At 51.5% G+C, this 24,944-nt stretch overlaps 1 protein-coding gene across 5 annotated transcripts in view; it reads left to right on the forward strand.

The window, feature by feature from the left end:
* The window catches only part of SH3PXD2B (SH3 and PX domains 2B), a 77,190-nt gene that overhangs the window by 11,143 nt on the left and 41,103 nt on the right, over positions 1-24,944 (forward strand). For all 5 annotated transcript variants that reach the window (XM_063349184.1, XM_063349186.1, XM_063349185.1 and 2 more), the window contains exons 2-3: positions 1,776-1,856; positions 21,507-21,582. In XM_063349184.1, coding sequence (XP_063205254.1) covers positions 1,776-1,856; positions 21,507-21,582 — 157 coding nt within the window. The remainder of the gene's footprint in view (positions 1-1,775; positions 1,857-21,506; positions 21,583-24,944) is intronic.

Below are 24,944 nucleotides of genomic sequence, written 5' to 3' on the forward strand. Positions count from 1 at the left end.
TCTAATAGGTACTGTGCCCATCCCAGTGCAGAGTACTAGTAAAGCCATGTTTGGTGGTGAGCACAGTGTCCGGGCCCCTCTTGTAGCAAACCGTGGTCCATCCAGGTCTCCACGGCTGCTACGGATGCTGTCTTGCAGGAGCCCTCTGTCTTCCTTGTGTTAATATGCAGAAAGCACAGGTCCTTCAGCTCAAAAAAAGAATTTGTGAATGAAAGGAGAGGATTGTGGTTAGCTGAATAAGGCCTAAGAGGTGATGCTGAGCAATTTGGATTTTGTCTGTGAGAGGGTGGTGGTGCCTGTGACACCCAGACAGCTCACTGCAAGTCAGCAAAGCAGTTGCAGCTGTGCTTGGGCTGAGCAGCTGGTTTAGGAAAAGGGGTCGTTGAATTGCTGGGTTGAAAGTACTGAAGTTCTTTATTTTAGCAGTAAGAGCTTGCTTCATCTTGCTGCCTCTTTTTCCGTCTTAATTTGGAAGTGATTCCACTGGGAAGAGGTTGTGGTTCCTCAGGAGTCTCCTCACCTTGGTAGGTCACGCTGCATCAGCCCTCGGAGCAGCAAAGTGACCTTTCGATTAGATTTTTCGTAAAGCATTCAAGTAGGTTTGACGAGCTCAAATAATTTAGCACTGTGCTATCTATTTGAGTCTCCTGGTGTTTGAGTTTCGATATTGGGCTGGGATGTTGGTCACATTCCAGTATCTGGAAAAATGTGCGTCTCTGTGGGAAACCTTGTGAAACTCTTAAGGGGTTCAGTTTTAAACACCAAAACATCAGCATCCTAAGAGCCTTCACGCCTCATTATGTTAACCGGAGTTCTAGCAGGTCCGTTCACCTGAGCGTCTGAATGTTTTGTTAGTGCTTCAGTGAATTGACACTTGAATTTGTGGTGGAAATAAGCAGGACGTGGGAATTATTAGAAGAAAAATTGAACATGTCGTTGTTCTGCGTAGTCAATCTGTTATCAGTTAGTGAAGGCTGAGGTTTGCATCGCTTGAGTGTTACGCTGGCATCTCATCAAGGGTCATCTTTGGTTTCTGTGAGCAACAAGCGAGGACATTAGATAAGTAATTGCACAATTCTGTTATTTGCTTGTTGTCTTTCATAGGAGAATAAAAAAAAACTGAGTTGGGTGGGTTCTTTTTTGCATTCATCACCAGTAAAAACCTGATCATGTGGTCTGTGAATAACCTGCAATTATTAGGATGGATCGTGTTGCATTTTAAGGAACAGGAGGGTAATTTGCACCCCAGTAAGTTTAAGTAAACAAAACCTCAGAGCTGCTTATGGAAGAACAGACTGAGTTTTGAACCTTGTGGGTTTGTGTTCTTGGAAAACCCAGCCCCAGGACCTAGGCTGGTGGTGGTGACTCGCTGCGGGCTGCAGTTTTGGGATGTCTACATCAAACCTGATGCTGCAGCCATCGGTGGGATGGCCAAGGCATAGTTATTAACTCGTAATGTGTCTGGAGAGACTTTAACTGTTTTTACATAGAAGCACCCTTTCACATGTGATGTATGGCCCTGTTTAGGGATAGGGAGCTGTCTGACTTCACAACTATCAATACGCATTTAGTAGACAGTGAAGTTGCAGCAGTGGAGCTTAACGACTTAGTCTTACATATTTTCTAGAACTGCTGAAATGACTTTAAGTGCTCCCATGAACTTCCCTGGTTGATGCCCAGCCGTGGGGGCTGCGTCGGCAGCTTTAGCAGCGTTTGGGTTGCGGTGCGGGTTGTTGGGTTGCTCCTCTCTGACTTCTTCCTCTTGTTCCCTGCAGGTGTACATCATCAAAGTCACCTGGTCCAATGGGTCCACAGAAGTCATATACCGACGGTACAGCAAGTTCTTCGACCTGCAGGTAAGCATTTCGCCAGTTCTTGGGGTTTTGACGTCAGAGGGTGGAAAACTGTGGTCAGTTGAGAAGCGTGGTTTCTGCCTTGCGCTAAGCATGCCTTTCGTAATCTACCAGAAAATGTTTTGATCTGAGGAAACTTAAATGCAATTTTGGACATTCTTGAACAAAGCAAGAACAGGGCAACTTCGAAAGGCGGACATTTGGGGTTAGAGCTTTGCTGTGACTCCCTGGACTAAATGCACGTGGGGCTGCCTAGGTGTCCTCGAATTCCTCCAAAATCTGTGCAAGTGGTGCGGTCCTTGTTGGGGTTTTTTGTTTGCTTGGTCGGGGGGGGGGATAAAGTTAGGCCTAAAATCCATTTCTGTGGAGCTAATACCATGCCTTTCCCAACTGCTATCACAGCAAAACAGGACTGCTGGCGAAAAGTGCCGATTCCCTGGGTCCGTGTCCTGCTGGCTGGCATTTTGGGGAGCGGGCACTGGGGAAGTGCCCGGTGTGGAGCGGTGCCAGCCTGGAGGGCAGCTGACAGCAGCCGCTTTAGCAATCACCTCCTGGTGCAGGGGATAGAAGGGAAAAAATGGAGCCGGGAGGGAGGGAGGAGGCTGGAAAGGCAATCGGGACAGGCTGGGTTGCAGAAAACTGAAGCTGGTGTTCTGGGCAAGCAGGCAAAGGGTGTTTTCCACCCCCTCCTTGGTGGAGATGAGCCAAGGGGTCTGGCCGAGCTTTATGAGCCAAAACACAAACTGAGCTGCTGGAACAGGCTCTGTGCAGATGAGAAAGGAAAATGCATGAAGTGATCTATGGACCAGCAAGCAGCTGCCAGAAAAGTCACTGGCACGTCCGTCTTGGCCCATGCGCGGGACTGGGAGAGGAGCTGGGCACGTGAAGGTGAACATCGCTATATGCTTTATTTGAAAGGGTGCTGTGGTTGCCTAGGAAGGAGGATGCCTTTGCTGAAATCGCTGCGTCCAGACACAAATACATTGCTAAAATTACAGTGCATCTGGGCCTGCCTAGCACAGCAAACCCAGTGGGAGCCCAGATGGCTTTCCCAGGTTCAGCTGGCTTCAGGTCAGCCTGGGATTGTTTGAGACGGCTGCTCACGTCGATGGCGCCCTGTCCCTTGCCCAACAAGGCACCTTCTGCAGAGCCGTGGACATGGCCATGAGGGTGACCATGTCGGGTAAGCCCTGGCCAGCCAGCGAGAGCCCGGCTTTGGCAAGACCCCGGGTGTCCGTACCCTGCCCCGTGCTGCTGTCCTGCAGCATCCTGCCGGGCAAGGTAAGGTAGGGTGGCACGGGCGGCTGCTGGTGCAGGCAGGGGTTAAGCTGTGCGCAGCTGCTTGTGTAACCAAGGAAATATTAAAGTAAATAAACAGGGAACAGCTGTTGGGCAGCAGCCAGGGCTGGAAGGAAATGGAGCTCAGCGCTTCCTTCTCCACAGCATCTCGTCTTCGGTGGTGCTCCAAGGTGGTGGCCGAGCTCAATCCATCATTTGCTGCAAGGGGGGCACAGTCTATGTGTGATAAACCAGTGCCTCCAGCTGCGCCGTCCCCCTGGGCTGCCTTGCTCCTCGTGGGGAAGGACGTGGAGGGAAATAGTGGCCGTCCTTCCTCTCTTCCTCCCCTTCCATCTTGGCTGGAGCTGTGCACATTCCTAGATGGAAAGCATCGTCACTGGAGGCTGTCTGGAGCCAGAGATTCAAACTGGCTCTGCAAAACACCCTAGAGCATCTTTAGAGGCAGAGATGCTTTATATATATGTCATGGTGCAGATGGGAAGGTTTAAAGCAAACATCTCCCCCCTTCCCTGTTCTTTGCAGCTTTTTCTTAAAAAAAAGAAAAAAAAAAAGTAACCACTCCTTTTTGGCTCTGTTGAAAGAATGAATGAAATTGTGGTTTTTGCCTTCCTTCCCCCTTATCACACATGCTTCCTGGTGTCCTTATTTTAAACTTGTGGTGCAGTACAGTGGAAATTGGATTGAAAGGCGAGGAGTGAAACAGATCCGCTTAGCACAGTGGAAAAAAATGCTCTAGGTAGGCTTGGTAGCACTTACTGTTGCCGTTGCTGGAGGCCTTTATTATATGACTGATGGATGATTCTATGCCAATTTTAGCTCTTTAGGCAGAAATTTTCCATGCTGGAAATTATTCATGCCTCCGGTTATTAAAGAAAAACCCCAAACCCCCACAAAATAACTGATTGGCTAAAATGGTTCGGCTGCTTCTGAAAACATAGTAAGAGGGGAAAAATATTTTTGCCGGGTCCAGTTCTGATGATCTTCTCGATGACTGGAGGAAGAATTGGAAACTTGAGCCGCAGGTGATCCCTGTGTCAAGAATCTGTCTTTCATGTTATCCAGTGAAAATCCATCCAAATTTATTCATACTTAGGGCCTTGAGCAATCACAGTACATGCATGTTTGGGTAGAGATATTTGTTAGTTTAATATCTATGTTCCCAGTGATTCTGGCTGCCTTTTCCATGCTCCTGCCAAAAGCCGAGCAGGGTTTTGTTTTTTCAATAGCAGCTCTGGCCACATTCGGGTGAAGGTTGGTGCAGCCTCTTTTGCTGTCAGTGACCCTCCTGCTAATCCCAGGCAGGAGGACACGGAAGCCATTTGATCCAAGTAGGAGAGGGGAGAAGAACTTCTTGGAGTGGGAGCGAGGGCTGGTGGGGACCAGGGTGGGGGCTGATGTGATGCCGCAGTTCGGAGCAGCCCAGGCACGGTTATTGGGGATTTTCTCCTGATATTCCCTGTGAGGCCACAGCTGAACCACTTGTCACCTTCCATTGTGGCCAAACAATTATTTTAGGAGTAGGGCCAAGTCAAACACATGCACACTTACTACTGAGAGCCTCGCCGGCTAGCCTACTCCCACTGCAACCGGAGGGCAAAGTGTTCTTCCCTCCCCAGCCAGGCAGGAATGACACTCAAAAAACCTCCAGCTCAGCCGAGACAAGGGTGAAGCCTGGAGTTTGCCCAGTGCTGGGCTCTGTCTCCGTCTGGATGCAGAGACGCGAGACCAGCCGTGTTCCCCGTACTGGAATGGGGAATGTCGAAGGCCACCTTGCTGGTCGCAGTGATGCCGCAGGCTGTGCTGTTGTCGGCTGGGAGCGTTCAAGGTTTTGTCTGAATACTGTGAACTTCCAGAGCTGTTCCCTTTGGCTGTCACCGATACCCCTTTTCTGCAAAAGTCCTGGTTTACAGCTCATCGCTGTAGCAGTCTTTCCAAGCACTGTCCCATTTTTCTCTTCCAAGGGTGGCAAGACCTCCTCTGTCTGCCTAATTACCCCTTTTCATTGCTTTGGCCACACCATGAGCCATCCGCTGGTCATGCAGGAGATGATTGTCACCTCCTCTCTAAGGGCCGGTGACCCACACTCGTTCCACAATTCAGCCTGTGTGTCCCAGCATGAGGCACAGGCTGTCTCCTCCTGGTCCCGGTCCAGCTTTTCAAGCAGATGAAGTGGTGGCCCTCATCCCTTGGGAAGCGTGCAGGTCATAGCCTTTCCTGCTCTGGGGTCATCACAGGAAGGCTCAGGGTACCACGCCAGGCGGTGAAAGTGGGAAGGGAATGCTTAAACCAAGGATTGGGTCCGCCTCCTATACACTGCGCGTTGCAGGAGGAAACCTTCAGGGACTCGGGTAGCGCTCAGGAGTGTTTTTGCTGTGTGGATTCTCTGTCCTCAGGTTCCTGCCCCTTCTCATCCTTACTTTCTCCGTAAACGTCTCCCATCATGCGGCGATTTACATAAGAGCAACTTTTTAGGGATTAAAATCCAAACCGTGGATGAAATTGTAATTCTGAAGTTTGAAACCTCGGGTAACTGTATGGCTTGTAGTAAATTTGTAACTACAAATACTAAATTCAGTTCTGCCTGAATCTCTTGGCTGGAGGAATGATTTCCTTCGCATAGGGTTGAGGCTCTTTCGTAACAGTCAGTGTGCCAGATGTGAGCTATTGGGAGCAGATGGATGGTGTTCCTAAGAAATAAAGGCAATAAGATTGATGCTTGCAAGGATGCCAGTTGTATTCTGGACGCTAATTGGGGCTGGCAGGTACACTGGAAACGTTAGCTGGCCTGTAAGTTGGTAATCAGATATGTGAGGGGCTGTCTCCGGTGAACAGTGATAGAGGATCGGGGTCTTGCGTGCCCGAGAGATGCTTCCAGCCCTGCCGGCAGGGGAAGAGCCGTGCGGTGACTGCAGAGCTCTTCCGTTGGATCACATCGGATGCATCACTCGGGAGGAGGTTAACACGTCTTTTGAAAGGATCCTCCTGAAAGCATTGGGTGTAAGGAGCGACACTGTTGGTTAGAGAACAGATACTGGCTTGTATTTTGTGTTTTTTATGGAAACCCCAAAAAAGAAACATTTTTTCCCTGCTCTGTAATTATGAGCTCATCGGCCACGATGGTAGTCATTTCAAGTCTTCATGTGACCAAGAGCCACTGTTGTCTTGCCACACTCCTAAAACGTCCTTACACGCAAACCTGACCCTTTTACACCTTTTCCGCTATTACCAGACCCCCCTGCTTGCCCTGCTCCATGTCCTTGGCCTCCTTGACCTTCCTGCTGCAGCCGCCCTGTCCTCCACCCCGAGTCTTTGCCTGGCTCTTTTCGGTCCTGTCTTATTTTACATCCTGGACGCCAAAGCTCACAAGCTTGCGAGCCGTGATGGAGCCAGGTCTCAAACCTCCCCCTTGGAACAGGCTTTGTCCTTCATGCTGTGTCCTGCCTTCTCACCACCGAAGCAGTGGCTTCTCCTCTGACAGGCAGCTGCAAGCCCTTAAAAGTCAAATTGTCATTCAGGGTTGCCCTCCCTGGGGACAACCCCCCCCCAGGGCTTCTCCCCTTGCAGGCAGGAACCTTTCCTTCAGCCTGAGGGCTGTAGGAGGAGGGGGTGATGCTGTGTGGCTGCTGCTCTGCATGGAGGTTCAATTTTGAGCCAAGGTACGGAGATGTGCCGTAGGCTGGAGTAGGCGTGCGTGCTGCACGGTTCAGAGACAGAAAAATTGACAATTTTAAGCAACCTTAGAAATGGCTCTGGCTCTCCTTTCTGCACACACATGGAATATGTTTCCCAGTCCTCCCGTTTGTCCATATGTTTAACAAATCCTTCAGGTTCTTAGCTGGAAACTTTCAGCTTTGACCCACCTGGAGCGATGTCATCTTGGAGGGAGTCCTGCAACCCTCAGGCCAACAGCTTTGTGTGTAACACACACCAAAAAAAAAAAAAAAATATATAAAAAAAGGCTGTTGAAGTGGTGCCTACTTTTATGAGAAAATTGGCAAAAGGCAATGGTCTGTGCGTGTCGTCTCGACGTGGAAGACAGATTAGTCCTCCTGGAGGGGATTCTTCACCTGCTGTGCACGTGCAGCTGCGAGGCAAAGACAGGGAGGAGGGAAAGTCCATATCTCAGTAATTCAGACTGTTTTTTAATAAAACACAACATTAAAACAGGCTCAGAAGACACTACCTGGCACACAGAGAATTGTTCTCGTCAGCCTTTTTCAGGCCATTGGACTCTTGAAAAATTAAAACGAGCCTTGTGTGTTGCTTCCAACACTGAGTCCCATGCTCACCTTCCTCCTCCTCCTCCTCCTCTGCTCTTTGAGCTGGGCTCCTGGCAGGGCACGCAGTTCACAAAGGTGAAGTAAGTGTTATCTTAACTCTCCAGATGTGGAAAGCAAGGGGCAGGCGTGCCGAGTAACATGTCCCAAACAGCACAAGGCTCCTTCAGGTGGGAACACAAGGCGAGGAAGCACCACTTGGATTTGACCCCTCTTCTGGGTCCCGCCTGGTCCTGGCGGCCTCTTTGATGAAAAAGCCCTAAGGCAGCTCGGCCTCTGCGGCTGCGGGAGATGGATGTCTTTTTGTGTCCAGGGATTGTAAACAGAGCTCTTTCGATAGCTATTTCGTAACAGGAATCTTATTTCAACACTTCGGGGATTTCTTTTTTTTTTTTTTTCTCCAGGGTTTATAGAGTTCAGCAAAATTCTGCACAGTTGCGTGTGCAATGTACTTCGTGGTTTCACCCCGCCACAAAAATAAATCACCAGGATCTCGCTCTTAGACAGCTGGATCATGAAAGACAGGCCCTTGCATGACCAAGGACAAGAAAAAACCCCCAGCTTCCTACAGAGAGGCTCCTGCTACAAAGCACCATGACTCTTTTTTTCCTGTGCCCAGACTGCACTGAGAGCCGTGAGCTTAAGTGCGGTATGCAGGAGTATAGAAAAGGTGAATTGCCGTAATCTAACTCAAGAGAAGAAACACTTTCCATTAAATAAGGACTACCTCTGTCTCTGTAGAAGAAACAGCCGGTATTTTTCCAGCAGTGCATCAAAGGTCTTTATCGTTCTCCTCCTCTCTCTCTCCACAAAGAACACATACAGTCCAATGCACTTTCAGCCTAGTTAAAAGTTGGCTCCCTAATTTTTTTTCTCTCTCCAAATGTCTCCCATTTATAGCTTTCCAGCGTTTGGCAGCCGGGAGCCAGCGCATTCCCGCGCGTGCTAGCGCCAAGGCAGGTCAGTGGAGTTATAATTGGCTGTAGCTGGCACCCTGACGAGCTGCGGCGCTCTGTGCCTGGCAGGCGAGCGGGGCTGCGAGCTGCTGGAAGCCGTGCCTGCCTCCGGGGAACGGCAGCCCGTCCTCGCCGGCAGCCGGTGTCAGATGAAAGTTCCCAGGGCCAGCGTACACCTGGGGCGAGCGCGGCCGCACCGGGCAGCGCGTGTCTGCAGTGCAAATGATGTTTGGTTCTCGTAGCTAAAGCCTTTCTCGAGCAGCTGCTGGGAACAGCACTCGATGATTTTTGGTTTATTCCGAGCTGGTGGCCAGCGTTTGCCTTTTCCTTTTGCTCCGAGAGTGCAGCTCCACAGGCTGTGTCTGCACCCTGGCCAGGTTTCTGCAGTCCTTGCCCTCGCCTCCAGTGCAGTTTTGCTTCTTGCTGTGAGCCCCGAGGACTCGCCGTCACCTCCCGGCTCTCATCTCCACCTGCTCCCATCAGATGGTCCCTTCTTGTTCCCAGGCTCGTCGCCTGGCACTGCTGTGGTGGCTGCGTGGTGAAGGTGGCTCCAGCTCCTGAGCCCGCGTTCCGTTCATTCATCCGTGTTGGCACCCCCTGGTCTTCTTCCCTCCGGAAACCTGGCAGAGCAACCGGAGGAGACGGCATTTGCAGCCGTTGCTTCCCAGCCCCGGGGAAAGTACGTCCCATACGAAGCATCACTTGGTGGGTGCAATCCAGAGGGGATCCCTGTTGAGCAGAACACATGGAGGGGGGAGGCAGAAAGGTGGGATGATTTAAATAGTTTCAGCTCCTCGGGGATGGAGCTAACTTCTCTTGCTGACAATCAGGCGTGGTTTTATTTGGTGAGGCTTTCGGTAATGCGGTGTTTAAAACTTGTCCCGTAACTCGAGGCGAGGGGTTACACCCCTCTCCCCGGCTCAGGGGTGAGCTAATGCCCTTCCACTCCCCAGCTGCTTGATGAAAAAGCTCTGGAAATTCAGCTGCCCCATTGCTGGGAGGGCTGAGCGGGATCCCCAAGAGGGCAGGAGCTCGCAGGCAGCCCTTCTCCTGCCCTCTGCCATGGATGGGTCCCTGGGGAGGTGCCCAGGTCCTTGCCTGGAGCCGGTTGGGGCCGGGGGGGTTTGGTGAGGTTTGCGTGGGTCTGGGCTGACATGAGCCCCAGCATCTCCGCCGTGCTCTTAATCAATCTAATGCAGCTCAGTTTCCTGGTGGAAAGACCTACAATTTATATTATGTGGCAGCAGCCCTGGACCTGAAATGAGCCATTCAAGGTGCCTGATGGTGCTTGAGGAGGAGCTGAGGATGGACAGCAGTAACTCAGTGCGGAGGAGTCTGTATCTCAGAGTGCAGGATTTTTAGTAAAATGTCCGGGACCCATTTACATCACTAAATCCATACACTATAGTACTGACCATAACATGTACCACACGCATATCGTGGAAATCTAAGAAGTGGAAGCGTCTGTGCAGTTTGATGGTGAGTGGGGGATGGAAATAAGAGCTGGGAGAGACAGAGGAAGATGGTGGTTCTGGGCTTGTCCTGCCCTTCCCGAGGGAGGTGACGAAGCTGAAGGGATGACATGTATTTCTGCGGTCTTGATTTCTCGCTTTTTTTCTGTGCCTTTCATTCGATTAGATCAGGCTGTCGCAGGTCTACCACGGTGCTGTAAATCACCGCTCCTGCGCTGGCTGTGGAAAACGCTTTCTGTGAAGGACATCTCACAGGCTTGGAGTCCCCTTGCCAAGCGAGGTGTGGACCTCTGCAATGATCTCCGTGGGGTCCCAGTGGGCCTGGGGACAAGTCAAGATTTAACTGCCTGCTCACACTTCCCAGTGTTCCACTCTATCCGAGAAGTGAAGCTCCTTTCTTCTTACTTTTCCTTGCGAGTTTGTTTTTTTTTCCCTTCTCCTATATGCTTTCAGCCCTGAGGCTTGCCTGGCTCCTCGTTCCCATCCCTGGGATCCAGCACAGACTTTTCCTGGGTATGTGGCAGGCGTCCTGTGGGAGGGACGGGGAGGGCAGGTGTGTGCCAGCTGCGGCGAGGCCGCTCCGTCAGCTGGAGCAGGGGAGACCTCGCGGGGAGAGAAGGATGGGTGTGCGGGATCTGCCCTTCCTCCATGATTCATGCCTTCCAGATGGATGGCAGTGGGGAGGAGGGGACCTCGTTAACCAGAAAACGGAGAGGGGAAAACGTGACGTGGTGCCAGTGGGTGGATGCTGTAGGGCTCCAGCAGCCGGCCCTTCCCCTCCATGGTGCCATGGTGACTCCTTGGCTTTTCTGCCAGCGGCTGAGGCTTTGTGTCTCCATCGCCGTAGGGGTGTTGCAGTGCTGCTGGATGCATGGCATCTTCTGGTCATCTTCCCAGCACCTTATGGCTCCCACACATCCCCGGGCTGCAGGCTGCTGCTGTATCCCCCGTTTTTTGGTAACTTTTATATTCTGATGTTATCTAGGATCTCAACGTGAGTGATAACGTATGTGCAAAATGGTCTCCCTTATGATCTGGTGGCATGAGGAGGGCCAGCGTTTTCCCTGTCTTAATTCCATCTCCCTGAGCCTTTCTGCCTTACTGGTACCATATCAGTGGGGGTGAGTCACTGAGCAGTGAATTACAAATGATGTTTATGGCTGTCTTTACCTGGCAGCATGGAAATTAGATCTTGGAGATTAGGTTTGGGAGGTTTAATTATGGTTGGTGAATTTATTGTTTTAATACTGCCTTTGATAGAATATTTAGGGTTTGGGCAAGAAAAAGCTTTCATTAGAATGTCGTTTTTCAGTGCTGATGCCATACTAAATTAGCCAAACCGGGTATATTTTAATATGCGAAGTGCAGTTGTGCACTTTACGGAGAATTCCTTGTGCTCCCTCTGCAAGCTCAGCTTGCTGATCATTTACCATCAGCCACAGTCTGGTACCTGACCTTTTTGGAGAGGAAGAGATATTTTCTCATAGCAGACTGAGAAATGCCTTCCTTGGAGAGTGGTTTTGGGAATCCTCTGGGGCTGATCCCCATCTCCCTATGGGCTCGGAGTGGCTCTGGGAGGGCCAGGAATGAGGAGGAGGACGGCGAAGGTGAGACCTTTCCCTGTCTTGTGCTGCAGGTGGAGGTTCAGTTGGTTCAACCATATTGGGCAACTTCACTCTCGGGTAGGTGGACAGTTTGCCCCGGGCACCCCTGAGCTGTCAGTGGGGGCTGGCCGAGGGGGTTCAGCCTCGCAGAGCGCAGCTGCTGAGGGTTTTGTTTTTTTTTTTTTTTTTTAAAAATATTGCTGAAAAATGGAGGGTACATAACTTTTTAGAACGTTTAAGTTGTGGGTCTTCCTCCCTCTCTGTAGAGCTGCTGCCAGCAGCGGGCATTGCCCCTCTCCGGCCCTGGGGCGCGCTGGGGTGTGGAAACCGCAGCAGCTCTGGTAGCGACCCAAAATCCTGGAGCTCTCTCTCGATCTCAGTCAACAGAAAATTGCAATCCCATCTTTTTCAACTGCACGCGTACATGCTGAAAATGGCTGATGAAATGAAGAAGGCTTTGTGTTCGGCCATGCAGGGTGCCAAGCCAGCTGGGCAGCTCTGCAGCTTTTCGAAATGGTGAGGTTTCCTCGTCCTGAGTTGGGAGGAAAGCTAGTGTTTAAATTTTAGCAGAGAAAGAAACTCAGTTCAGTATGTGTAAAATGTTCTCTTAGTTTTTCACTATTAATTTAAAAAAGAAAAAAGCTTTGCCCTTGAAGAGTCACTTAAAACATAAAAAAAAAAAAATCCTTTTAATTTTAGTGGTTAGGTTTCACCGTTCGAATTGAAACGTTAATTGAAATGGATACTTGTCTGCTGATCGTTCTTCTTGGCAAATCAGCATTTTTCCAGTTCCCCTCCTCTCCCCCTCCCACCCCTCCGCCCAGCTCAGGAAATAAAAAAGTCCGGTTGGAAAGTTCCCAGGGAGCTCTGAGGTTCCCGTCTGGGGGGCGACTGCTTCCCACCTGCCAACAGGTGGCTGCTTTAAGCCCCAAAAGTGTGGTGGGGTTTTATCAGTCAGTGAATTTGACCAGAGGCTTTTCACGTTTTCTCTCTTCATGTCTCTGTGGTGAGGTTACGCTTGGAGAAGAGCTCTAAAATGAGGGTGCTGTCAAGGTTTGTGCTCCTTAAAGTTGAGTTACGCTGGAAAACCTTGGCATGGCTCGCTCTCGTTTTCCACCTGTGTAATGTCACTGGCTACCATGGAGCTGCTCTTGATGGACACCACCATGAACTCAAGCAGAATGAAATCCTCCCTCGCGTGGAGAGAAAAGTCTCTCCACGCTGACCTTTCTGCTGACTGTACTTGCTTGGAAGATGGGGTTTGTGTTTAGGGAACGAGCAGCAGGGAAAACAGACTGTTAGCAAGAAGTCTGATGCAAGAGGAGGGTCATGAGGCTGGTGTTTCTGACCAGTGGCATTCTCCCAAGTGGTAGGACTGCAGCTTTTGCAGCCCTGCCTGTAGCTCAAATGCCTCCTCCTTTGTCTCATCACGTTTGGGCCTGCCACAGATTTAAAACTTTGCATTCATTTCAGGGAAGGAATGTTACGCTGGTCTGGTTCTCCTCATCTGGAGTGGGGAAGGTCTGTAGGAAAGGAGGGGTTGAAGAGCAGTCGGATTGTGAGCTGTTTGGAGGAGAAGCTCAGGACGAGTCACCCCGAGTCTTTGGCAAGCGTGCAGCTGGGAGTGGGGTGGCATGCCCGTACAGTCTGTCCGTGACCCGTCACTGAAACGCTTGACTGAAGGTTGCCTCTTGCTGTGAAGCACCGTGTTAGATGTGAAACTGGATCTGGTTGGAGTGTTTGAGCACAGACCTCTCCCTTGCTGCGCCTCGGCTGCTCAGCACATCAAACGGGGTGAATGCCTTGGTATTTCTCCACCGTTGCTTTCATTTCCACAATAGAAACTAAATCTCGTGACTTCGTCAGTGGAGACCTACTTTGGGATGCCAGGCAGGAGGATGTGGGTGAACGTGAACCATCTTTGCAGCCTTCCCTACGGCTGCTGCTGCCGTGACAGCAGCAGCGATGGTCGCGGTGGTGGTTCTGTGGCCTTTGGCCACAGGCTGGGGCAGGTGACACAGCTCTTCCCTGCTGCCATGCCAAGGCTCTTCCAGGGGTACTTCCTCGTGTGACACAGCCGCGGCTGTGCTGGAGGGACGTTCCCATGGACGGGATGGGGAAGAGGAAGCGGCGCAGACCAGCGTCACCCCCGGGTATTGCTGCTCTGTTCCCAAGCACGTCTACTGGCAAGAGTCATTTCCCCTGGCTGGGTCGCCGTGGTGAATTATGGATGCTGTGCTGGTTGTTGGGTGGTGTTAATGCTCTGCTCCTGGTGCCTGCATGGAGCCCTGCAGCTTTCAGCGCTCATCTGTGCAGTCTGGGACCCGCCTACCCGGCCTAATGCAAGCTAGAGGCTGCAATTATCAGAAATTAAGTGGAAAATGGATTAGTAAAGAGGATGATGACCTTCAGGATTCACAATGAATCAAATGTAAAAAGTGATACATTTTAATCACCCAAGAAGCAGACCGAGGGATCAGCAGCTCCGTGAGGAGTCTGTGTTAATGGAGGTTGCTTGGTGCTCTTCTCCAAATTTGAGGTTTTCCTTTTCTTTTTTTAAACACTAAACTCTCTCCTTAGCGTCTCCCAGATATATTCTTGACAGGCTTACAAAAGGAAAGAAAGCAGGCAGTGCTTTTCAGGAGTTGTTTGGGCCATCCAAAAAATGGGTGACGATTCTGGATCCCACCATCTCGGGTCGTCTCACCTGATGACTTGCCTAAAGCTGGGTTTGGGGAAGGCGCAGCTTTGTCTGCCCTCTGGTTCCGTTCTGGGTGCCTCAGAGTGGGCACCTGGAGCTACTTGTTGCTTTTGAAAACATACAGACTTTGAAAGTCTTGATTTTATTTTGTTTTTAATGCTCTTGTAAATGCGCCTTGTAGATGAACACAGAACAGCCACAGAAATCTCTGTGGGGAGCAGGGCCTGGCTTGACCAGAGAGAGACACATCTGGAGACAAGGGTATTTCTCTTCCTCCTTTCACGACTCTCGCCCATCTGCTGCAATTAGCACATGGTTGCGATGGTGATACCGGCGACTAGAAACTCCCGTTGCTTTGTCACTAATAAACAAACATGATAATCTTTTAGTGATTTCTGGGCATTTAAGTTTCAAGGCTGGATGATAAGACAGGCGGCTCCTTACACCAAGGTTAATAGAGGCTTTTAGGGGTTAGATGCTTGGGGCCGAGTGCCTCCTCCACTGGGAATCCCGGCAGCCCCGGGATGCAGTGCCCGCCGTGGTCTTGATTGCTTAAGCTGGAGATGAGCGTGGCTGACATTTCTGTCAGAGAATCAGTGAGTTCTTGTGCTGGACGCATCTCCCGTCCTGGGCAGTGGAAGCATTTTGGCCAGCTTTTGGAGGACCATTTGCACTCAGAGCAAACCTGTGGATGTGAAGCTGCCATGTCCTCCGAGCCCCCACGTGCCGGCAGATCCTGCAGGCTCCAGTCCATGTGGTTTATGGGTGAGCACCCACAGACCTGGCAGTGGCTTGGTCCCGGGGCTGCCCAGGGCCGGGGGGCGCCAGCGCGGGCAGAGGGATGGGTCCTGCCCAGCCCTGCTCCCGCTGCCCTTTCCATGCCAGTGAGCGATTCACAGGCACCAGCATCTCCCTCTGTCTAACGCTTCCTGTGATTTCATAGGAAATTTCTCTTGCAGCGGCAGCTGCTGCCAATTTGGGTAGCCTTTTTTTTTTTTCTCTGACCTCAGTTAATTCTTTTTTGTCTATGGCTGAGCGATGCTTAAAGTTTTCCATCAGGTTTTCACAATCCGGCCTCTGTGATGCCATTTCCTAATGCTGAGGACGTCAGGATCGCCTCTGCCTGCTAATGTGTAAAATGCCCTTGAACTCATCCCTTGCACCAAAAAAGCAGGAACAGGGGGAGAAACTGTGGTCATCAAGAAACCGCTCGGTTGTGTGGCCCTTCAGCTCCCATTACTGCCTTTGAACAACCAACTCGCTTTGGCCGTTGAACGGGCATTATGTGGTGCCGCACCAGTGGAGTCCTGCCCCAGGCCTGACCTCCTGAGCTTGGCACCGCCATACTCGGGATCTGAGCTTGGTCCTTCTGTCTCCTGGACTGTTGTGTTTTCACCCCCTCTTTCTTCACAGGCAGTCCAGGGGGACTCAGGGAAGGTAGCATCGCAAGGAGACTAAACATCAGTAGCCTGTGAGCCATTGCCAGATGTCGTTATCTTTCCCAGACTCTCTGCTTGGCAGATGTTCCCCGAACCAGCCGGCTCCGGGGCACAAGGGTGCTTTGATCTGCAGGAGCACATTTGCAAAGTCTCCGTTTCTCAGCCCGCAGCCGCGTCCCTTGTCACATCCCCGTGGGGCTGGGGTGCTGCTGTGATGGCAGGCGGTTGCTGGACCTGTTTCCCTTTCCCATTGCATTTGGAGATCAGTGGGATGCCGACCCTCAGTGGATCAAATCTGGAGGAAGACTCTTCTTCCCGTAAGAGGAGACCTGACTAGTGTCCTGCTGAGCACATGGAGGTCAGGGTGAGTGGTGCGTGTGAACGTCCCCATCTGGAGTTCCCTGCCACGGGGACAGGGGGGCACACGGTGTGTCCGGCTGCCTGCCGCATTCCCCCCCTCTCGAGGGACGGGGCCGACGGGGTGTCTGGGAGTGTGGGATGAGAGCAGGCTTGGCTCGCACCCATCTTTCCCCTGTGGCAAGCTGCTGCCTTCTCCCAGCGGGGAGGCTGTTGCTCTCACAAAGAGTCTCCTGTGATTCCGCCGCCGCACGCTCAGCTGGACTCTGAAGCCTTTTGTTGAACTCCTTTTTTTTTTATTCCCCATTTTCCCTTCAGTTGGTGTCAAAAGCTGACTTCTCCGCTCTGGATAACGGACGTGTCTGGTGGAGGCATGGATTAGGTCAGCTCTCTCTTGCTAGACCAAGGAGGAGGAATGTGGTTTTACGCTGAACCTCCACCACACAGCCAAAGCAAATCCTGTCGATAAGAGAAGGGCGAACTTCCCTCGCCCGGTGCCTGCGATTACGGCTTGTGGCCTGGCTCCGACGTCGGCTCCTGGTGTTGTGCAAGAGTGGAAGAGTTTGCTCTCCTCGCCTGGGTATTTCATCATGCCCAGCCCGTGCTGGTGTATCTTGCTGTTGGCTGACGTGAACCACCATCCCCTCCAGAACTGGCAAAGACTTGCGTTCTCTTCTGCAGCCCCGGTACCTGCCACGCAAGCCCTAGCACTCAGTAACGGAGAGCTTGGGCTTTAGGGCAGCTTGACTAAAGCAAATCCCACAGCTCAGCTCCCCCGGCTGCAGGGACTTGCTGCAAGAGTAATCCTGTGCCCTTCTGGTTCATCGTTATTGGGGGAATGCAGGACCTCCATGTTTACCATTTCACCCTGACATTTTTCTTCCCACCAGATCGGCTTTAAACGAAAAATAATATTTTTTTTTCTCTCTCTCTTTTTTTTTTTTTTTTTTTTTTTAGAGGGGAAAACTTTTCCACTTTATTGTGGAAAGCAGAAGAAAAGAAGCAAAGTGATGACACACCTTATTACCTACTGGAATTTGGCTTTTTTTTGCCTTCTTGGAGTTTGATTCCGGCGGGGAAGCAATACGGGCCACTCGCAGGCTGTTAGACCTGTGGCCCTGCTCCTCCAGCGGCTGTATCCCTCTGGCGTTACGCCGTCTGTGTGGTGTATCCCTCTGGCATTACACCATCAGCTCTTCTTTGGGCAAAGCCCTTCCTGCATGCTCTGCTTCCCGGGAATACTGCTGAGCGCATACATTCCCCTCTCCCTAGCATCCCCTGCAGCCCGCAGCACTCTTAATTGATTCAATTAGGGTATTATCTGACGAGTTTCCTGTTAATGAAGAAACTGTCTGCCAATGTGTTGGCTGTTGATACAAAGCTGCTTTTGAAAGGCTCCTGCTCCCCGGGTGGCCCCGCCGGCGTTATCGCTGGCCCTGTTAATGGACAGCCCGGCTGTGGGGACAGTGTGCCCCCCGCCATGGGCACAGACCTTCAGCCGTGGCTCACTCCAGAAAGACTCACTGCATAGACGTTTCTGGGTTAGTAAGACAAACGGCTAATTGATAAGATAAACCGGTGGTGGAGATAGATGTGGACGAACACGCCATACCCTGACATGCTGTTTTGGGGACCCCGCTGCGGATCGGATACGGTGCTGGGGCATCCGTGCCCCCATCCCGGCTTAGGGTGCCAGGGCCAGCAGCCGTGTGATCACCCTCCCATCCAGCAGCACTGCCAAGGAATTGGCAAAAAGTGTGAGACAACAGCTTCCTGCATAACAAAAGCACACCAAAATGCTTTAAACTGCATTTGCTCCAATGTTTTTTTTGTTTTTTTTTGTTTTAAGATTCTGTCATAAACACTTAAAAATAATCTTGGAAGGGGAGAAACAATGGCATTATTGTTTCTTTTTTCCTACATTTTTTTTTCCCTGACCTGGCGGAGTGCATCGCCGAGAGCCAGACTGGCTCTTGGCCTCCCCGCGCTCTCCCGTGCTCGGCGGGGATGGCTGCGCTCCGAAGGGCTGCGTGTCTGTCTGCCTCTCGCCTGCCTCGTCTCCCGCTCTACCCAGGTTCTTGGATGGACAGGCAAGTCCTCCCTTCTGGGAATGTGATGTGAGTGGTCCTGTTTGGAGCTTGGATGGAAACCCTCGCTGCTGAGATGATTTGTGGGAGCCTCCCCGTGCCAAACACCTCCCTGCCACAACTCCTTGCCTGCTGGGGAGTGCGATTCCCCACCGAGGACAGGGAGAAGGGATGCTCTCCCAGCAGACCTGTCCTGTCTTGTCACCGGCGTGCCTTCATTTCTGCAGACCATCTTCTGATGCCTCTCTGTGCATCCCTCCCCTGGGGCTTGTGGGGTTACTGCACTTTTACCCGCACCTTTACCCTTTTTCCATCCCTTTTCCAGGGCTGTGCCTGCTCTTCTTGCTTTTCCTGGGGAAGAGCATTATAACAACCTGAGCTGTAGTTCCCATCCTGCAAAACCAGCAGGAGCAAGATGGGCCAGAAAGGGTTCGGGGAGCCTCAAAACCCAGAGACCTGCCAGCTGGCTCTTCCTCCGGGTCTCTGGAGCATCTCTCAGCTCTGGAGCTCTGACCTTTTCCCATCACTGCTCTGTGCTTTTCCTTGCTGCAGCTTTACGGCGCGTAGTGCCACAGAAGAACCATCAGCCCGTGACCCACGGACTGTATTTCTGCAGACGTGTGCTCTTGTATCTTGCTAACGCAAACTGCCTGCCGTGGCTACAGCCGGCGCTGGGGTTGTTTTCTTTGGAGTGGGTTTTTTTAGCTGTTCTTCAACCACAGGCTTATGCCTAGTAAAACTGATGAACTAGTATTTGCTGCTGCCTTCTCCGGAGCTGCATGATGTGGCAGCCAGGCTGGGTGGGATCCATGGGACCGACCCCTTGTCCTTCCTCCTTCCCCACCTTCTCTTTCTGTGCGTGCTGGAGCACCTTGTCACCACTTTTCCTCCCTCCAGCCAGAGAAGGACAGCAGCTGGTGAGTGCACAGGCATAATGGTACCAACACGCAGCAGGCGGTGCAGGGTCTGGTCTGGCTGGGATGATGCTGGTGGCTCTGGGCTGCAGGGGGAGGGTCCCCATGCCGCCTCCTGCTCACTGAGCAGCCCCCGCAAGAGGCACTTTTGGTCAAGTAAAAGGAAATGGAAACGCTGTGGGATGAAGTTCTGGCCAGTTTTGGTGGGATCACGTGGTTGGGAGCAGATCCGGCCAGAGGCACAGCCTGGCATGTGCGTACGGGAGAAAAGGCAGCTTGCACCATTTGTGTCCTGGAGGCTCTCAGTGCTGCCGGCAGCGAGAGATCCTCAGCCCGCATTCAAAACAGGAGGGGAATGCTTCCAGTGACTCAACTATTGCGTTGCTTAACAGCAATCAGATGTGCGGCATTTGCAACTTGTTTTGCTCACCCTTTGCCGGTCACAAGCTCTCCCGAGCTCTTCCCAACAGGAAGAGCAGGGCCAGAGGCACTTCTCCGCCATGGCACAGCACGGCTGTTTTGCAGGGTAACGGGGATGTGGTGTCATCCTTTATTTTCGTGGATCGAGGGAAGAGCAGGAGGCCGTTGTGCTGCCCTGGGAGCCTGCAGTGCCTCGGGGAGGCGAGTCCCCGCTCGGCGGCGCTCGGGCTGGCTTGGTGGCTGCTGGTGATGTCACCGCAGTCCCCAGTTATTGCTGAGTCTGGAGTCATTTTCTTTGTTGTAAATCCTTTAAAACCGGTTTTGAAAAGAAGTTATAAACAGGGCCCGTTTGTGCTTAGTGTCATCCTGGTTTTGAGTTGTCTTGTTTTCATTCTGAAGAGAATGTTTGAGAGCTTCTTTTGGTTTTCCTGTTGTCTTTGGGAGCGTTGGGGGAGGTTTTTATTTCTTCTGAAAATGTAGGAAAAATACCTCCTTCACTCTGCCCCCTCTCCACCAAACCTCAAGAATTTTATCCCAGTGCATTTGAGATCCAAGAAAAAAAATTGCAAGTGTTGCATGTGCAGGGGTGGGGAGGGCTATATTAAAAAAAAAAAAAAGGGGGGGGGGGGGCTTAGCTTTAGCATTACAGCACTTTAAACAAGCTTGTGGCTAACAGTAGAGGAGTCCACAGCCCTTAGCTAGGGGGAGAGACCTCCTGTAAAAAATATGCAGAAAAATAGGTGCCGAAGAACAAGAGCTGTGAAAAGCAGGGAGCCAGGTGGGACACAACTCCGGGGGGTGTTGAGATCCCAGAGTCTGGCCCTGCGTGGACTCCCCGTAGTGAAGGGGCTCCGATGTTCCATGGTGGAGGGATGGGAGGGAGCGTGGCTGTGTGTCGGGCTGCTCGGTGGTGCCCGTCCTTCTGCCGGGCTGGGCGAGCGCTGCCCACAGCCGCCTCTCCTGGGACGAAATGGCTCGGGCTCCCCCCTTGCAAAGCTTCCTCTTTGCATGAAATACTTTAAATATTAATTGGGCTAGAGGAGGATAGCTGCTTAGACTTCGTAGGTGCTCAGGACACTTCCTGGGCAGGTTGTCTCCAGTGCTTCCATAAGCACTTAACTATTTACGCAGAGTGCGTTGGCTCCGGTGGGAGAGGGCAAGACCCATTTCAAATACCCCGGGGACCAGTGAGCTCTTCAAGTGATGGGAGACGGAGCTCAGACCCGGGACCCAGAGAAAATAAGGGAGAGTTTGCATCTCCCTCCCCTTCTTTCCGAAGGAGGGAGTATCTGAGTGGTTGGATGGATGTCTGGGCATGCTCTTTCTCCTCTTCTGCTCTGCGTAAAGTGCAAAGCCCAGTCCAAATGGTGTTTTCCAGCAAGACCAAGTAACGGAAATGCTGAGGACATGAATCCTGACAGGGCACCAGTATTAAGCATCACAGCAGCTGCAGCAAAGTTGTGTGCATGCGCTGAAGCACCAGTGCAGGCATCCAGCAAGAGCAGGAGTTATCACCTCTCTTTGCTGACTAAATGTCCTAAGTGCTGTTGCATCAGTCAGGAAATTACTTGTTTAATGCTGAAGATCCCATAAAACATTCATCCCTCAAAGCCTGTGTAGCACAAAGTGTTCCCCAAACTCGACGTGTAACTTTATGGCCTTTTGCAGGCAAACATGAGTTGGTGCTGTGAGTCCAAGTCAGTTGTAGTCCAGGAACCGTGTCAGTGCTGTGCTATGCTTGAGCTAATAAGCTTAAAATTTGCCTTTTTTGAGGAACTTCTGAGATCTAGTGGCCAAGGCCCATCAGGATGAAATTTAATAGTTGCAGAAGTGCAGGTTACGTAAATCACACGTGCTGAGGAGAGTGATAGTGATAAGCCACATCAGTGGTGAGAAATGTCTTGAAAATAGTGGAGATGACGCTAAGATCTTGTGCTTCTGGCACTGCTTTGGATGTGCTTCCCTCGGTGCTGCGGGTCACAGCTCCCTGGCTGATGGTGCTGTGAGTGATGTCTCAGGATGCTGCTGCTTTGGAGAATGAGCTTCGCCTCCTCCTGGGGAGGGTGGCCTTGTGTTGTACAAATTAGTCACTGACTTTAATCACCTCTCTTGCATTTCCTTTTCTAGATGCAAATGCTGGACAAGTTTCCGATGGAAGGAGGGCAGAAGGACCCCAAGCAAAGGATCATCCCCTTTCTGCCAGGTAGGTGAGGGGGCTCCAGCAAAAACCATGCCGGTTTTGGCACGGCAGGAGCTTTTTCCCAGTCTGTGTGTGAGCATACACATGCTTTAGCTCTAATCTCCTGAACCTTCTCAGCAATAACAAGTCCTTGGCCTGTGCCGTGTCCATTAAAACATCTGTATTTGTTAGCAATGTGCCCAGCGAGTGTTAAACCCCTCAGTCGTTCTTTCTCCCTCCAGAAATTGTTAGGGGGGTACTTCAGATAAGAACCCCGCTTGCGCAGCTCCTGCCAGGAGCAATCCTGCAGCATCCTGCTGGTTTTCGGAAGGGGCCTGGCCAGCACAGCACAGGGCTGAGGATGGTGTGAGGCTCCCCAGGCACTGCTCGTACGCTGTTTTTCCTGTCCCGTGCAATTCAAAGGGCCATCCAGAGAGAAGGAAATAACAATTGAGTTCCACATGTTAAATCGAGCTGATTGACAGCCTTGGCTTCCTCCCGTGATGTTCCGGGACGGTTGCTCAAAGCCAGGATTTCTGCGGCATGACGTATGCCCTGCCAGCCCAGCATGCGGCTGAGCGTTTGTGTGCCTGAGGGAGGGATGCAATGGCCCGTTGCAAACTTTGTGGTGCAGGGGATTGCTCGTGGCTGCCCTTTGGTGCTGCTGCTACGGGGGCAAAAAGGAACGTTAATGTGCCTTGCAAAAATAACCAGCCTGAGGGGGCCCTGGGAGTCTTTCGTACACCCATAGCTAATGGCTTTGACCACAGAGTTGTCTTTACCCCCACCCCCAAGTAGCTAATGGGCATATTTAGAAATGTCACGGTACCATAATCACTTCCAGTGACTGTCAGGTCCATTTAGTGCAGCCCTTTGTGCTGTGCTATGCTCTGCCTCCTGGCTTTTCTAGAAACATAAAGGCATTTAGTGGGCTTTACTTTTCTCTGACCGGCGTGAAGAAAATCATTTGCACCCCTTTCTGAGCGAGAGACTCTTGTCTGGGCTTCCCATAGAGGGATTTCTGATTCTGGCTTGTCCTTGCATTGTAACATCAGCAAAAGCAAAGCGCACCTGACGTTAATACAGCAGAAAAGCCCTTGCTGTACAAGTACTCCTGCCAGCAAGGAGCGGGGAGGGAAAATGGAAGCCAAACTGGCAAAGGGCATAACTTGGAAAAATTGGACGTACGGTTTGGCCGTGCTGCACTTGCAGAAAATTCCCACCAAAATGCTGCTATTTTTGGAAGGCACCGATCAGGCTCGGGAAGCCTGGTTGGAGCAGTGCTTCTCGCAGCACACTCATCAATATTTGTTTCTTCTTCTTGGTGTTGAAATAGTTTCCCTTCACTAAGAGGCGTGTCGCTGGGATTTCCATTGGAAAAAGGGGGTTGAAGTTTCTGGAAAATAAAGCCTGGCTCTCGTGTAAGAAAGCAGCTTTGGGGAATTAGGATGGCCGTCCTCTAGAGGAGCTTGTGCATTTATGTGTGTCCTCTGCAGAGACATTTGCCCTTTTGCTCTGGTCCTGTTTTTGCAACAGAATTCAATAATACCATTTTCAGAGGTAGTAACACATTGACTTGGAAAATGGCTAGTCCATGCTTCTCCCAGAAATTTTTCTTGACATTTCATTTCTGCAGTGGCTGTGATACCTAAGAAGAGCGACTATTGATGCAAAGCAGCTGGCACCTGTGGCTTTACCACTTGTATTTTCAGGTGCCAGCACAGGGCGAGGGGTGGTTGTAGTGAGAAGGTCCCAGCACAAGATAGTGTCCTACCTCCGAGGAGGAGGTAGCCACTGGAAAGACAGATAATCTTGCATCTGCCTGTCCTCATGGGGCAGCTTCAGAAGTCCTCTTGCTTCGGGGAAGTTGTGTTATTAAGAAGTGGGAATCATGTTGCCTTTGCCCTCCTGCCTTTGCTGCGCATCATGGAGGGGTCAGGAGCTGGTGGCTTTCTCCGGAGCTGGACGATGAGCCGTACCTCCCTAGTGAGACGGCTTGCAAGCTGTGTCTGCTTCTGAAAGAAGACTTCTTTTGTGAGTAAAGGAAGGCTCTGTTACTAGTTGCTGGCTGTGCTAGAGGGTGGTTCCTTTCTGGAGCAGTTCTTGGCCTTCCTAGTTTGGGATGGCAATGGGTTTTGTTACTTAACAGCTCAACCCAAACTTCATGTCTCTCTGCCTAGGGGTACCATCCAGGTGAGCTTGGTGCAAGCAGCCTGCGTCTCTTTCTCTGCAAAACATGGCTCTAGTATGCCTAGACTTGCTAGGATTTTGATTATGTTCAGCTTCTGTGAGTACTGTCGTTTGCTCCCAATCCCATTTTGAGCAACATGTTTAGCATCTGAATTTCATTACCAGGGGAGATTTGGCTCCAGTGGCTTACTGAAAGTACACCGCTTTCTGGGAAGCCCGTTGTAGAGTAACATTAGACATTGTGGCCGCTTCAGTTCTCAAAAAATGTCTCCTGCGACCCTGTGCCTCCTGCAGCTCTGGCTTTCTTAGCAAACCCCTAAGCGTCCCAAACTCAGGGTCACCACCACGACCTGAGAAGGTGCCATCTGGGTTTGTCTGTCAGACTGGTTTCCTGGAATGGGGAGAGAGCTCCATGATCACTCCGTAATTAAAACGTCCAGCCCACAGGAACTCTGTTTGCTTTGTGTTCCTTCGTTTTGTTAATGTTTGCTTCGAGGATTTGGTTTCTTGGGAATTTCTAGAGACTTTGGGTCTTTTGAAGTAGGTCTCTGATGGTGTCAGAAAATGCTCTCATAAGTGCAAGTCCCTTCAGCCCACTCAGCTCTTCTGGAGTCATAAAGCTGGGTTCTCCAAAGGGGAGCAGAGCAATTGCACTTGGCGTTTGGGGCTGGGGGTTGTCCCTTCCCGGGTGTTGGCACCACACTCATCCCATAGCACAGCTTGGTGGGGTCTGGTTTGGTCTGGCAGGACATCGCGGTGCTCCTGCGCCGTGCCTGAAAAGCCTCTGCCACCATATAGGGGAATTTGAAGTGGCCTCTTGGCTACTTTTGCTGGTTTTGAGCCACCAGCACAGCCTGCCCAGCTTCATGTGGTGATAGGGATGGCCCCTTGAAACAGCTCTGGCGGCACCCAGCCCAGGCATGGCATCCACCGTGGTCCCTGGAGTGGAGTCAGGAGCAGCTGGAGAGAGAGAAGAGACCTGTCACTGCCCGTCCCGGGGGACATTGTGCTAGGCAGCTCCGTCCTCACCCGCAGGAGTCCAGCCTAAGGGTTACGTGCTTGTTGGCTGGGAGATGATGGTATGGAGACCCCAGGAAAGAATGAACTAAGAAAACAAATGAGCTCAGTTGGGCCCGCTGTGTAAGGGCTGTGCCAGATCTTTCAGGAAACAGCTTTTATAAGGAGAGTGGAGCCTT

This window comes from Chroicocephalus ridibundus, chromosome 11 (genome assembly GCF_963924245.1).
Source record: "Chroicocephalus ridibundus chromosome 11, bChrRid1.1, whole genome shotgun sequence".
Lineage (NCBI taxonomy): Eukaryota > Metazoa > Chordata > Aves > Charadriiformes > Laridae > Chroicocephalus > Chroicocephalus ridibundus.